Here is a 14,917-nt window from a genome sequence, read left to right as displayed (position 1 = left end):
CCCTAAAGTAATTGGTTGTTTACAAACTGTATTCACACCCAAGAATCTACAAAACTGTCCTAAAGCAAGTGGTTGTTTACAAACTTTATTCACACCCAAGAATATACTGTGTTTTTCAAGTTCTTCTCTCTTCTTCTTTAAATACATATGGACACACCTGAATTTCCAATTTCTCATTACAAACATTCTACCATCAGGTGTTTAATCTACGGGATATTAGAAGGTAAAACAGGACTGAAAAGTTCCCTAATGTACTCCACTTGCTATGTCCAACAGAAAATTTCCATCAGTAACAATATCACCTGTTTTTAGAAGTATTTTTTTGTTGATGATAATTTGTTAACAGTTGAAGAAAAAATATCACTTTACTTTGAAAATGTCACTTATGTTGAGGAATTCACTAATGGAGCAAATTCTGAAATATCTCAACGTAACCAGACATTTCTCTCAATTACAATCCCATTCGTAAGTGGCTCTTTCACAGACTGAATTCCAATAACGGCAATATTCTTAACTGGTTATCTTTCGAACGTTCCCGAGAGAAACACTCCACAATTCAAACAAACATTCCTGAGAGAAACAATCCCCAAAGTGCAAATCCTTTTTAATACACTGATGTTCAAGTTAATAAACATGAAACATCACATTTACTCTTAAAAACTATACAACTTCTAGCTTACACCTACAAATGAAAAAAATTTATCTAACTCAATATGTACATGATTATTTATGGAAATTGCTTACTACAACATTGGAAGTCTTTCGAACACTGGTCTCTTTACAATTCACTCCAACACAGTGCCATCTTTCAGGTTTTAGGAGACGTCTACAAGCACCCTCAGCCAAACACAAGTAACTCTGACTTGTAGCATTTGTGATTCTATTTAAATAAACCAACTTTTAAAGTCAGACCACTTTCAGCATCCAAATAAAACCTTCACTAACTTTGCAGTTTGAGAGATAATACTGACAACAGTCTAATCTTCAACAATTGATAGAAGATGAACTCTTTACAGATACATATTCACAATATATTGTCCGAACAGATCACTTACTGAAACCATGTGGGTAACATGTTATACTCATGATGAATTAAAACATTAGATATAATTTGCTAAATGTTTATGTATATTTTTTATTTACCATTATAATTTTTTAACAAAAGGAACTAAAACATAAAACAAAAATTAATCAGGTTATAAAAAAAAGCTTTTAAAAAAATTAAATAAATTCTTTTTGTAATCACTTCTCAAGGAAAATACGAGGAACATACATAACTATATGTTATGTGATGTAACCCAAACTTTTGCTCAAAGTTTCTGCACTCACACTAGGTGTTATATTATTTGTTTCAACAAAACAACAGAATGACATGAAAGCTGATGTGAAGAGTTAAGAGAATTAAAGTTTTTAATGTAAATAATTGTCTGCTGAAATCTATAGCCATTCTATTTCACATTTTTTAACTTTTGCTACAGACAAAATATAGCATTTTCCAAAAAGAAACTTTTATATTCATTTAGGAGGTTCTAGACATAAAGCAACTGAAATCAGAAAACCGTAAGGTAAAAAATACATATTTTAAGCACGAAGTTCGCCTTTCACTCTGCCTGATTGAGCAAAAGGTTCATAAATTCATAGCCAAATCTTTGGTAAAAATACTTTATTAAAAAACAACTTGATTTTACATTTACAATTGAGTTGTAAAGTTTACTACAATTTTGCCAAATCTTCAAAGATACACTTAGTGCATCCAGAGTTATACTATGTATAGTTTCTTGATTACAGGGTTAGTCAAAATGACAAAGTCCATATACAGAAAGTTAAAATCAATCATTAATATTTCCCTACCACTCATAGCTCCCTTTGCGAAACCATAGTTATTTTTATCAATATATCACACATATGTACATATGTTTGCCCACATGATCAACTGGATCAAAGCTATTAATATGTTCACAGGAGAAATAGACATTTACGTTAAGTTTAAAAGAAATCTTATACGCATCAGTAGAAACTATACTAATGGTTTATTTTATAGCTTGTGCATAGAATTTGGGCTTTGCTTTAATTTATAAAAAAGATGTCAAGCAATGAATCTAACTTTTCATTGTACAATCACAAGTCTTACAAAATTAACCAAACTTTGTTACATAATCAAAATTATATTAATAATTAACTTGAAAGCAAAGAGAAAAAGCAATATGTAGCCAAAATATTTTTCATGTTCCTACAGAGGGACATTAGCAAGAACAAGGTTAATCTTGTAATTTTATCTGTTATATTTTATGTTCCTACATGAGAAAATTAGCAGGAAGAAAGTTAATCCTGTACTTTTATCTATTATAACTTCATAACTCAAAGTTGCCAATATTAAGCCAAACCATACTTCTGTTTGCTGTGCAAGATTAAAACTAATTTATTTACACTTATTCACAATAACATCTTGCCTGAAGTTTGTGACATTTCAAAGATATTAGTTTGTTGTTTAGCTTTGATGTTAACCATAAGAAATGAACTACATAATACACCTAGTATTATATGTTGTATTACAAAATACACATGTTAGAATGGGATCACCTGAAAATTAAGTCTCCTCGTTCTGGAGTTACCCACATCTCAAACAGCAGCAAGTCTGAAGACACAGAAAGCACATGTAAAACTTTATCTTCTGTTGGTTCCCATTTTACCTCTACACTTTCACTATCGGAAAAGTTTTCTACAAGAAAAAAAAAATAAAAATTAAGTTTGGATGTACATGAACAAACACTGAAATTTAAGTCTTAACAATTTTAAACACTTGTTCTCATCCAAGCATCTTTAGTGTACGAACACATCTAATCTTTAAGTACTGTAGAATGGGTGTGCTACAAAATACTAATTTAATCTGTGAAAAGGAACTCAATCCATACAACAAATCTACTGAAGGCCATTTTAATATTATGAATGTACTACCAATGAAAAAAATCAATTTGGCTTCCAAACTTTTAAGGCTCATGTAAACTGGACAATAAAAAACAAAATAGCTCATTTTTGGTTTAAACTTGTTTGTTTGTCTTAGAATTTCGCACAAAGCTACATGAGGGCTATCTGCACTAGCCATCCCTAATTTAGATTAGAGGGAAAGCAGCTAGTCATCACCACCCACCACCAACTCTTGGGCTACTTTTTTACCAACAAATAGTGGGACTGACCATCACATTATAATGCCCCCACAGCTGAAAGGCCAAACATTTTGCAAATACAACACGAGTTACAAAGAGTGTATACAGAATGTATTTTGCAAATACAACATGGGTTACGGAGTGTATGTGATGTATTTTGCAAATACAACACGAGTTACAAAGAGTGTATGTGATGTATTTTGCAAATACAACACGAGTTACAAAGAGTGTATGCGATGTATTTTGCAAATACAACACGAGTTACAAAGAGTGTATGCGATGTATTTTGCAAATACAACACGAGTTACAAAGAGTGTATGTGATGTATTTTGCAAATACAACACGAGTTACAAAGAGTGTATGTGATGTATTTTGCAAATACAACACGAGTTACAAAGAGAGTATGCGATGTATTTTGCAAATACAACACGAGTTACAAAGAGTGTATGTGATGTATTTTGCAAATACAACACGAGTTACAAAGAGTGTATGTGATGTATTTTACAAATACAACACAAGTTACAAAGAGTATGTGATGTATTTTGCAAATAACAATCAAACTTTCATACTAGAACAGCTCATAACTGAACCCGAGACTTTCACACCTGGTGGGTGCTCTACTAATAAAGAGTTAAATATTTAACCAACTAGTTAGTGGTAGTAATGCATTTTTAACAACTCGCACTAAAACTTCAATAACATTCAGAATTTGATTAAACTACTTTGTTAGCATGAAACAAACTTAGCAGAAAAATGTAGATAATAATCCAGATTAAGTTATTAATTTTATAAGACAATATTAAAAAACAAACTAACTGTCCGCCAATTGATTTACAAATTTTATTGTGGGAATATTAACTTAGACAGTACAAAGAGTAATAATACAGTAACATTTTAGTATAAACAGATGTGTAATGTTACAAGTTGAAAGCTATTTAGGATAAATAAATGTAGTTTCATGTTACAATTTGAAGTCATTCTAGAAAGGAAAAAGGAGTAATTTAGATTTATTTCGAATTTTTTTGGTGGTTATGTGGTTGGACAAACTGACCGATCTTGAGATAGAGAAAATAACAGATAGAATATAAAGTTTTACTGAAAAATAACATTTTATAATTATTTATGGAGGTTTTAGAAATTGCACGAACAAAATTTGAAAATATTTAGATGAATAAAAGTATTTTAATTTTAAAATGAAAATAAATTTTTACTCAGACTAGTAAACAAAACTACTATATATATTCACAGACAAATGTTTATTAAAAATATATAATATAAACCTAATTTCTTTATGTACAAAAGTCTTCTAATATTTACGAAAAGACTGCTAAATTTTGTGAAGATACACATACTGTATTAAAAGTTATAGAATTGAAATTATATTGGGCTTGTGTGGAAAGAGTCAAGTCCACTAAAAACTGGATAAAAAAATATAAAGTATAGAAAAGTGGCTAGCTTTTCTTAATATCTGATCTCGCCTATTGATTAAACTTGTTATTACTTTCTAAACCGTTTGAATTAATAAATACCTGTCTTTAAGGCCACATGACCAGGGTTATTGCCTATACTGTGACCTTCATTAAAATTGTTTCTCACACCACCCATTGGAGAAACAGCAAGCCAAGTCACAAAAGAAAATCCTTTACTACGAGGAGACCAAATATTTTCTTGGGACAAAGGAAGAACTGCTCCAGCCACTGCCCAAGCTGACATTGTCTTGCATGGATCACTTTGATTTTGGAGATTCATGAACTGTGCATGCATTAATCGAGGCAAGTCGACAGATAGATCTGAAGTGTGGCTTGATTCTGGATATGCCGTGTTGATGAAATATGATTCATTACCATTGTTACTGTTCTTAGTACATTCTGAGACTGGTATAAAGGTGGGGTTCGGGAAGCTCAAGAAATACGATGGCTGAATTGGAAGGTTTTCAAATAATTTCTTTAAACCCTCTAAGATGATATTCTGAAGAAGAAAAAAAAATTTGATTCAAAACACCTTTGTAAGTTCTTGCTAGAACATATAATGACAATGTCAAAACAAAAGAACTTTCAAAGAATTTATATTAATTTTCATAAAATTACAGAACTTGTACAAAAAAAACCAGCAACATAAAAAATGTGAGCATAAGAAAAACAACATTGTAACTAAATATGCAAAGTTTGTCAACTTCCTGTTGAGAACGGTGACTTTCATTTTCTACAAAGTTAGCTTCTAAATTCAATAATTACAGAAGAAAATTGTTACTTGTAATGAATGTTCTACAGTGACAGAGAGAAAGAGACATTCTACAGTGACAGATAGAAAAAACATTTTATAGATGAACTTTTGTTTTGAAAGCAATGTTAAATTATTTGATATCAACAAAGTTAATAATATCAAATAGTTTATTTTTTAAGTGTTTTAAAATTAAACATAAAAAATACAACCACATTACACTGATTGTAATAATCCCTCACCATAAATGTCCAACATTTCAATTGGAATTAGTACGGCAAACATGTATTCATATAGTGTTTCTTTTATACGGTAGATCCATTGTTATACAAAAAGTACGATTATACAAACTTCAACTCATAAATTATAAATAAATTTATATAATTTTGGAAACAAATGTTTCTTATTTCATAATTATGGAAGTCAAATACCACGGGCGCAGTCTCCATTTTAAAAAGGTTGATCAGCTTCTGGAGTTCATCTGCAGAAAGCCAATACTGTCCTACGAAAGCCAACAGATCAACTAGAGCACTCTGAAGATCTGTAACCAAAAACAGCACATGATATTATTGTATCATTGTAAAACCTGTTCAAAGTTATTTCTTTAAATAGAGAATAGCATACAAGTTAATATACACAGCTCCAGGACAAAACAAAAAACTTTCTAGAAAAAAGAAACTGGTTTCAAAAATTTAGACTGTAGACGAGATGGAGGCATTCACGGACATATAGGACTGTAGACGAGACGGGGGCATTCACGGACATATAGGACTGTCGACGAGACGGGGGCATTCACGGACATATAGGACTGTCGACGAGACGGGGGCATTCACGGACATATAGGACTGTAGACGAGATAAGCATGTTAAAGTCAAGTAGATCTCTACTAGTAAGTACAATACTCTCCATCCACCTTCCTCTCATGCCATACAAGTAGCCTAACCTACATTTATAAATTATGTTCATTTCATATACAAGTGGACCTACCCTACCCATACTGCATCTTCGTGCTGTTTCCCAAACCTGCCCACAGTATCACAATATGTTTACTTTTACCCTGAAACATCTTAGTACCCTATCCCACTCAATTTCCTTCATTTTTTTCAAACTGTGCATCTTACACAGTACCCTGAAACAATTATTTTCTGGTGGAACTTCACAGTATACAGGTGAAGCTGGTGATGGAAATTGTTAAACTATCTTGCCCGATGAAGTTAAAATTCGTTCAACGCGAGATGATCCTGATGAGAATCTTGACAAAAGAATGAACCAAGCTTTGTATTTTATACAATGCTTCAGTAACAAATATACAACCCAGAGTCTAGGCCAGTTCTATATTCTGTGATACTGAAAGGTGGATTCAACTGTAGGATGGAATAAAATTGTTGGTCATACTGACTAATAGAATTGTTACTTCTTTCATACAAGCATGGCTACGATGGGACCCACATTCAGTTGTATGGTAGGAAATACCAAACTGTACAGAAAGGTATTCTTAAACATCTCCACTAAAATTTGGCCTTTCACACAGGAGTTCCTTGGATAAAAACGTTTGACGGATTACTCACTACTTATATAATCTCCAAACAATTATACTAAAGGAACCAATGTTCTTAAGATTAATAATTGGTGCATTCAGTTGTGTGGTAGGAAATACCAAACTGTACAGAAAGGTATTCTTAAACATCTCCACTAAAATTTGGCCTTTCACACAGGAGTTCCTTGGATAAAAACGTTTGACGGATTACTCACTACTTATATAATCTCCTAAACAATTATACTAAAGGAACCAATGTTCTTAAGATTAATAATTGGTGCAGAAGAGAATGCTCCACTATTTTTTGGGGTACTAGATCAGTTTGTGGATGGTGTTGAAACCAGCATTCCTTAAAATACAGAGCAGTCTAAAAATCCAACACCATCTTCTTGGTACAAAAAAGATCCTCATTTAGCAGATTAACCAAAACATTATATCTTAAACTAGTGAGCTGTCTCACAAGTTGAATATTAAGGTACATTAAATAAGGCTAATTGAATTTTTGTTCACATTTCCAAGAGGAAAAAATTTCCAATTTACGTTCAATAAATTTTGAAATAATGTACAAGCTCTTCTATTTCTCCTTCATTATATTACTAAACTTCTAGTTTACTTTAGATGTGAATTTATCTAGAATGGATATGCAGATCATTGATGCCAAACCTTTCACAGAGATAATCCTTAAGTTTATCTTCACCATTTATTTAGCCATGTTCCATATACTTGCAGGAAAATAGATTGATTTAGTTTCACCAGTAAACAAAACATTCACTGTTTTACTCAATTAAAATCCTATATTGTCACTTTAGTGAATAATTTATAAAATTCGGTAAGAGGTAAGTTAGTGTAATGTTATTACACCAAAAAAACACAATACTCAAGCAACTTTTCATAATTGGTCAGACATTAGATCACAGTAGCAACTCTGGTGGCAACATGTGACATGTTTAAAAGTAATCTGCAGTGAACAACCCTGGAATAGCACAACCGTCACACTACTGATGTCATTTTAAAGTAATCTACAGTGAACAACCCTGGAATAGCACAACCGTCACACTACTGATGTCATTTTAAAGTAATCTACAGTGAACAACCCTGGAATAGCACAACTGTCACACAAATGATGTCGTTTATAAAGTAATCTGTAGTGAACAACCCTGGAATAGCACAACTGTCACACAAATGATGTCATTTATAATGTAATGTGCAGTGAACAATCCTGGAATAGCACAACTGTCACACTAATGATGTCATTTTAAAGTAATCTACAGTGAACAACCCTGGAATAGCACAACTGTCACACAAATGATGTCGTTTATAATGTAATGTGCAGTGAACAATCCTGGAATAGCACAACCGTCACATAAATGATGTCGTTTATAAAGTAATCTGTAGTGAACAACCCTGGAATAGCACAACTGTCACACTAATGATGTCATTTATAATGTAATCTGCAGTGAACAATCCTGGAATAGCACAACCGTCACACTAATGATGTCATTTTAAAGTAATCTGCAATGAACAATCCTGGAATAGCACAACCATCACACTAATGATGTCATTTATAAAGTAATCTGCAGTGAACAACCCTGGAATAGCACAACTGTCACACAAATGATGTCGTTTATAAAGTAATCTGTAGTGAACAACCCTGGAATAGCACAACTGTCACACTAATGATGTCATTTATAATGTAATCTGCAGTGAACAACCCTGGAATAGCACAACTGTCACACTAATGATGTCATTTATAAAGTAATCTGCAGTGAACAACCCTGGAATAGCACAACCATCACACTAATGATGTCATTTATAAAGTAATCTGCAGTGAACAACCCTGGAATAGCACAACTGTCACACTAATGATGTCATTTATAATGTAATCTGCAGTGAACAATCCTGGAATAGCACAACTGTTACACTAATGATGTCATTTATAAAGTAATCTACAGTGAACAACCCTGGAATAGCACAACCGTCACAGATTACTTTATAAATGACATCATTAGTGCTGTGAACAACCCTGGAATAGCACAACCGTCACACTAATGATGTCATTTATAAAGTAATCTGCAGTGAACAACCCTGGAATAGCACAACTGTCTTAGAGGAGAATGAATTCCTTCTTTCACATATATATTCTGTATTATTAATATTTCCTGTATACCACCTACTAAACACATACCTAGCCACCAATTAAAATTCTTCATTATAAGAAGACACACCTGGAGAAACAAAACATAAGGTTGTTTCTTGCAGCATGGGTTTACTGAAAGTTTAAGGTTTATTTTAAAATTATGTCTGCAGGAAAGACAAGGTTCTTTCAGGTGAGAGAACAATGGACAGAGAAATGTTTAAATAAACATTCTTCAGTGTGGTATTACAGAAAAGTATATGTTACTTTCCTTCTATAGTTAGGTTAATCTATGCTCATCAACACTGCTTAATGGCTGTCATCAACTTCATTCAGCATAACACGAGTTTACTTTCTAGCTTTCTAACAATTTATAAATATTATAATGTCCTCGTTCTTCAAAACCTTCATACAGACGGGGTCTCATGTTAATGCATTTACAAAATAATTTGCAGTTAAATGTTCTGGAATACTAACTCTAAGTTTTAGTAATGTAAACCTGTAAAGCACGTAATGTTGTCACTAACATCTAAAACATACAACTCTATCTGAATAGTTTCCAAAATTACCTTTCAACGCTGAATTTGAAGAAGTCAACACATCTTTAAATCCTTCACAGATGATAGAAATGATACCCTGGAATATAAATTAACTATAAGGTCATAACATAAATCATTTTCATTGATTTCACACATTTGCTCTTATTTATGAAATAAATACACTAAGTTGTTTAACTATAAGGTCATAACATAAATCATTTTCATTGATTTCACACATTTGCTCTTATTTATGAAATAAATACACTAAGTTGTAAATACGAAACCCATTTACCACATTCAAATTCCCTTACCCCCCCCCCCCATACAATACACTTCTATTATTTCCACTTTATCATGTCATGTTCCAGGGGGCCCAATATTAGTCTGCATGTCACTAATAACTCCAACACGTTTACCCTATTACACTCTACTAATGTAAACCCATCCAGCATGTCACTAATAACTCCAAAACGTTTATCCTATTACACTCTAGTAATGTAAACTCATCCAGCATGTCACTAATAACTCAAACACGTTTACCCTATTACACTCTAGTAATGTAAACCCATCCAGCACGTCACTAATAACTCCAACACGTCACTAATAACTCCAACACGTCACTAATAACTCCAACACGTTTACCATATTACACTAGTAATGTAAACCCATCCAGCACGTCACTAATAACTCCAACACGTTTACCCTATTACACTCTAGTAATGTAAACCCATCCAGCACGTCACTAATAACTCAAATACATTTACCCTATTACACTCTAGTAATGTAAACCCATCCAGCACGTCACTAATAACTCAAACACATTTACCCTATTACACTCTAGTAATGTTAACCCATCCAGCACGTCATGCTGTTGCTTTACAATAACTAACTTTCCAGTATATCATGTGCTCATTAAGCCTACAATCGAATCAATCTATCTTATTCAGTATATCATTTTACATATAATTTACCTATAATAACCATCCAGTTTGCTGTGAAACATATTAGTGGCTATTAACTATTCTTACAACACCCTGCTTCCACTTACATTCTTTACATTAAATTATGTTAACTCTAACCTTTCACCTATCAACAACACAAAATATAACATTTGTTTCATCCCCTTTTGTGCCAAAAATTTCTAATGAAATTACTAAACTTTTTGATAATTTAAGCATTGATTTAAAGACTGTATTCAAATCTTCACATAAAATTAACTTTTCACTACCTAACCTAGAAAATCCTTATTAAAAGAACAAAAACAGGGCATATACAGTATCCCATGTGAATTTGGAAAGAAATACATAGGACAAACATCACATTCCTTTAAAATAAAATGTAAAGAACACCAAGGTCTCATGTGTAGAAGATTAACATGTTATCAATATGAAACAGGTCACAAAATACTTTAAAAAGAAATTCTTCTTCTACACAAACCCAAAAAACAAAGACTGTTTAGAAACTATAAAAATTATCAAAGTACACGATCTCACATTAAACCATGATAGTGGCCATAGCAACATGTAGATGTATTTGGCAAGGTCTATTTACCATTCATACACTTGACCTCTACCTATATCCTGTCATCTGCTGACATCATTTCCATCTTACTCAATCCCTGTTTCTTACTGTATATAAACCTTGTATTGTTTAGCACTGCTCATACGTGAAGAAGACAGACCAATGTTTTGTCGACACGTGGAGCATGTTCCACCAACAAGAAAACTTTTACTTATACTTAAAATTCTTGTTTGCCTACCTATTATTATATTAGTGTAATGTGCTTCCTTATTTAAGCAATATTGCACTTGCCACAGCTCATGCCAAGCATCACAGCAATTAACATGTTAATTACTAATTAGATGACTACCGTTATTATTCTCCTGCCACCATACATTTATTCTCGGGTAAGTAAGGGCAAAACATTATTTATAGATGTATTAAACATAATTTAAATAATTACAATTATATAAATAATGTGTGTTTATTTGCACACTAACTCATCTGAGCCTACTGGGCCAATCTCAACCAAAATTTGTAAGTGAACAATATGAACTATGGAAAACATCCTAAGTGGGTCAAAATTGAACTTAACCCTATTTCTATTTCGTAAAGCCTGTTGGTTAATTACTGCCAGCCTACTGAGTCAATCTCAAACAATCTTGGCAGGTTGACACATTAGACAATGTTGGACATTGTAAAGAGATTCAAGGTCAAATTACGAAAGTCACTGGATTGTTCCTCAATCAACCATGCTTTTCTCATGGTCAATGAGATGTAGGGTGTTCAAGGGTGGGATCACCTCAAAAATCTTTATTTGTTGATAGATGGAAAGCAAACCGTAAATGTTGTTTATGAAGAAGCTTTTTTATAATTCTAAAATTTTGAGAAGAAGTTTATGTTCAAGTTATTACCTTGAAATATATGATTGCTGTTAAACTTACACTGTTTTAATTAAGTTAACATTCCTCTTCACTTGACAGGCATTTCAGCTTGTATTCAATATGAAGGTGCAAGAAACATACAAAATGAAAGAACATTCATAACATTTTCAGTTTTCAGCAAAATACGGTACCTGTTTATACAGGACTGAACAGGTCCCACTCTGGGTTTGACACATGGTGGTAAGCCTCTGGATGATATAGACTGCAACCTCTACATAGTCTGAACTGTTCACTTTACCTGGGTCATTATGATAGTAGAGTAACATGTCTAAAATAACCTTCATCACTAAACTGTTGCAGTTCGTATCCAGTTCCTTGTTTCTAGGTGCGGATTTCTTTGCTGGAAGATAAAATAAGTGTCAACCTGATTTCTTTTCATCTGACTCCCCAAAATTCATCCTGATTAAACCAAGCGGTACACAAATCTGCTAGTTATAACAGCCTTCCCTCTAATACACAATATGTTTAACAATGTCAGTTTCATGATTATTCAAAAAAATATGATAAAAATAAAAATTTTGATGCAAAAAGGTCTAAGCAGATTTGCTTATGATTAATTCACATATTCTCTAAAAAAAATATTTTTAAATATTTAGAGTTTATATACTTATGAAAACTTTGAATGTTTAGTTTTATTTTTAAAGGTCCAATAAATATTTGTATTTTATAATTAAAAATTTTTTAGAAAATATATCTAGCATTAAGTAGAATCAATACCGTCTATAGTAACAGGAGTCAATAATCAATTGATATTAATTATTGACTCCTGTTACTATTAATATTCTCTTTTCATACTGACTGATGCATCATAAAATAAAATACAAAGTTATATAATTTGTTTTAAGTTTCAATATTACCCCCCACCCCCAGAAAAAAACAGTATGGGAGTGATTTTACAATACATGAATATTTCAAATTCATGTGAACAATACGTGTTCCACTGCAATGCCAAGTCAAAACTTGGATTCACCTGTTTTAAATGAAGTATCTTTACAGATAATACTTACATTAAAATTAATATTACATATGCAGAGACATAATCCAAGTCCAACTATATATTCACTAAAATTAAATTAAAATAGATTATTTATTAGGTTATATAATAAACACAACAAAGAATGAAAGAATAGAAAATCATCCACTGGATGGAACACAAGAACGTACCAATACATCGTAGGTTTGTGAAAAGCCCAAAATCAGACATGCTGATGTCAAAAATACATTGTATGTGTGTTGAAAGCATACTGACAGCTTTCTTTGCACAAAAAACTAATATGTTATAAACCATTAAGCCTATTATTTGTGGTAAAAATCATGTTATATTTCCATGGTTTTCCTCCAATATTTGGTACAAGTATTGGTTTACAATACTTCACAGTTTTTAAATTATAATAGTATATTACATTTACACTGAAATATCCAAATCAAAAATAATAATATACAATTATTTGTATACTAAACCTCACTCTGAACAAATTACTCCTATACAAGACATTACATTCTCTCAAGCTCCTTCTAACAGCCCTCATTCACTCTGGGATGTATTATATAGACAAACACTTAAAGTCTTCACTGAAATTCAATCTTCAATTATCAAACCTCATTCTGAACAGCTTGAGAGAATGTAATGTCTTGTACAGGAGTAATTTTGTCTATATAATGCATCCCAGAGTGAATGAGGGCTGTTAGAAGGCACACTAAAGTCTTCACTGAAATTCAGTCTTCAATTATCAAACCTCATTCTGGAATGCAAGTAAATTTTCAACACTTTTTTCAATATTTGGAAAATAAAAAATCAGCATGCGAGATATTATATTGTTGTAGTTGTGAAATATGAACCTAATATCAAGTGATGCTGGTTGGTTTCAACTTCTGAATAAGCATCATGTCTAAGTTCTTTTGTAGTAATTTTAGGGATAAAACTAGCACAGAGTTAGCAGAGATTTGAAAACTAGTGTAAGATAAAATAGTATTTTTTATACTTCATATAAAAATCACCTTGCAGGTGAACTATTCAGAGTGCAAGTGCATATAACTAAATCACATAAAGATTTTTTTTTAAGTTAGAAATAGCACAAAAAATCAAAATTAAATGTTTTATTTTTCTAAAACTATATGCTTTTAGGAATTTTCTTGTCAAGTTTTAAACAATTTCTTCCACGTGTTTTATTTTTGGAATGAAATATGATGACAGTGACGTTACCTACTAAAAAATTAGTAGCTGGTAGTCATAGGGTTAAAAATATTTTCTTATAAAATTAAAGAATTTAAAACTTATATAATATTAACATTTGACTTACTAACTACATTTTGTTGTCAAGTTTATTCATATACATTGATAATAAAGTAGTTTGATTAAATGTTGAATTTAACTCTGCAAAAGGTCGTGACATGTGCACTTCAACTATCCTTTGTGAGGGTTAATTCTTAATTAATGTGATGTTAAGAAAAAATTTTCTTTAGCTTTCAAACAAATAACTTACCATGAAAACATTTTCAAGAATTAAGATAACATTTAAAAAAAGCTAAAAAAATTTCCAGATACATGGTTGTTCAAGAGTCTTATGAACTTCCCATTCGATTCTGTTCTTCTCTGTAGAAACTAATCGAGCTCCTACAAAACCACAGATTACTTCCAATACCATTTTATTCACTCTAGTTCGATGTAAAGAGTTTATAATCTATTCTATCCAACAGTAGTTAAACACTGCCAGTAGCTATTTTCTAAGCCATTGTACTATAAAAGGGTGTGTACACACCAATCCCTTTAGCTGATACAAGCAGATTCCTCACCAATCCCTTTAGCTGATACAAGCAGATTCCTCACCAATCCCTTTAGCTGATACAAGCAGATTCCTCACCAATCCCTTACTACCAGG

The 14,917-nt window shown here is 32.0% G+C and overlaps 1 protein-coding gene across 1 annotated transcript in view; it reads right to left on the bottom strand.

Moving 5' to 3' along the window:
* The window catches only part of LOC106471225 (lysosomal-trafficking regulator-like), a gene marked incomplete at its 3' end in the record, with an annotated part of 86,667 nt that overhangs the window by 30,480 nt on the left and 41,270 nt on the right, over positions 1–14,917 (bottom strand). Inside the window, exons 9-14 of the mRNA XM_022399847.1 lie at positions 12,170–12,378; positions 9,625–9,691; positions 5,816–5,925; positions 4,694–5,132; positions 2,581–2,719; positions 745–880 (exon numbers count right to left, since the gene is read on the bottom strand). Coding sequence (XP_022255555.1) covers positions 745–880; positions 2,581–2,719; positions 4,694–5,132; positions 5,816–5,925; positions 9,625–9,691; positions 12,170–12,378 — 1,100 coding nt within the window. The remainder of the gene's footprint in view (positions 1–744; positions 881–2,580; positions 2,720–4,693; positions 5,133–5,815; positions 5,926–9,624; positions 9,692–12,169; positions 12,379–14,917) is intronic.

The sequence above is a fragment of the Limulus polyphemus genome, unplaced genomic scaffold (assembly GCF_000517525.1).
Source record: "Limulus polyphemus unplaced genomic scaffold, Limulus_polyphemus-2.1.2 Scaffold4480, whole genome shotgun sequence".
Classification (NCBI taxonomy): Eukaryota; Metazoa; Arthropoda; class Merostomata; order Xiphosura; family Limulidae; genus Limulus; species Limulus polyphemus.
This window is presented reverse-complemented; position numbering and strand designations above follow the sequence as displayed.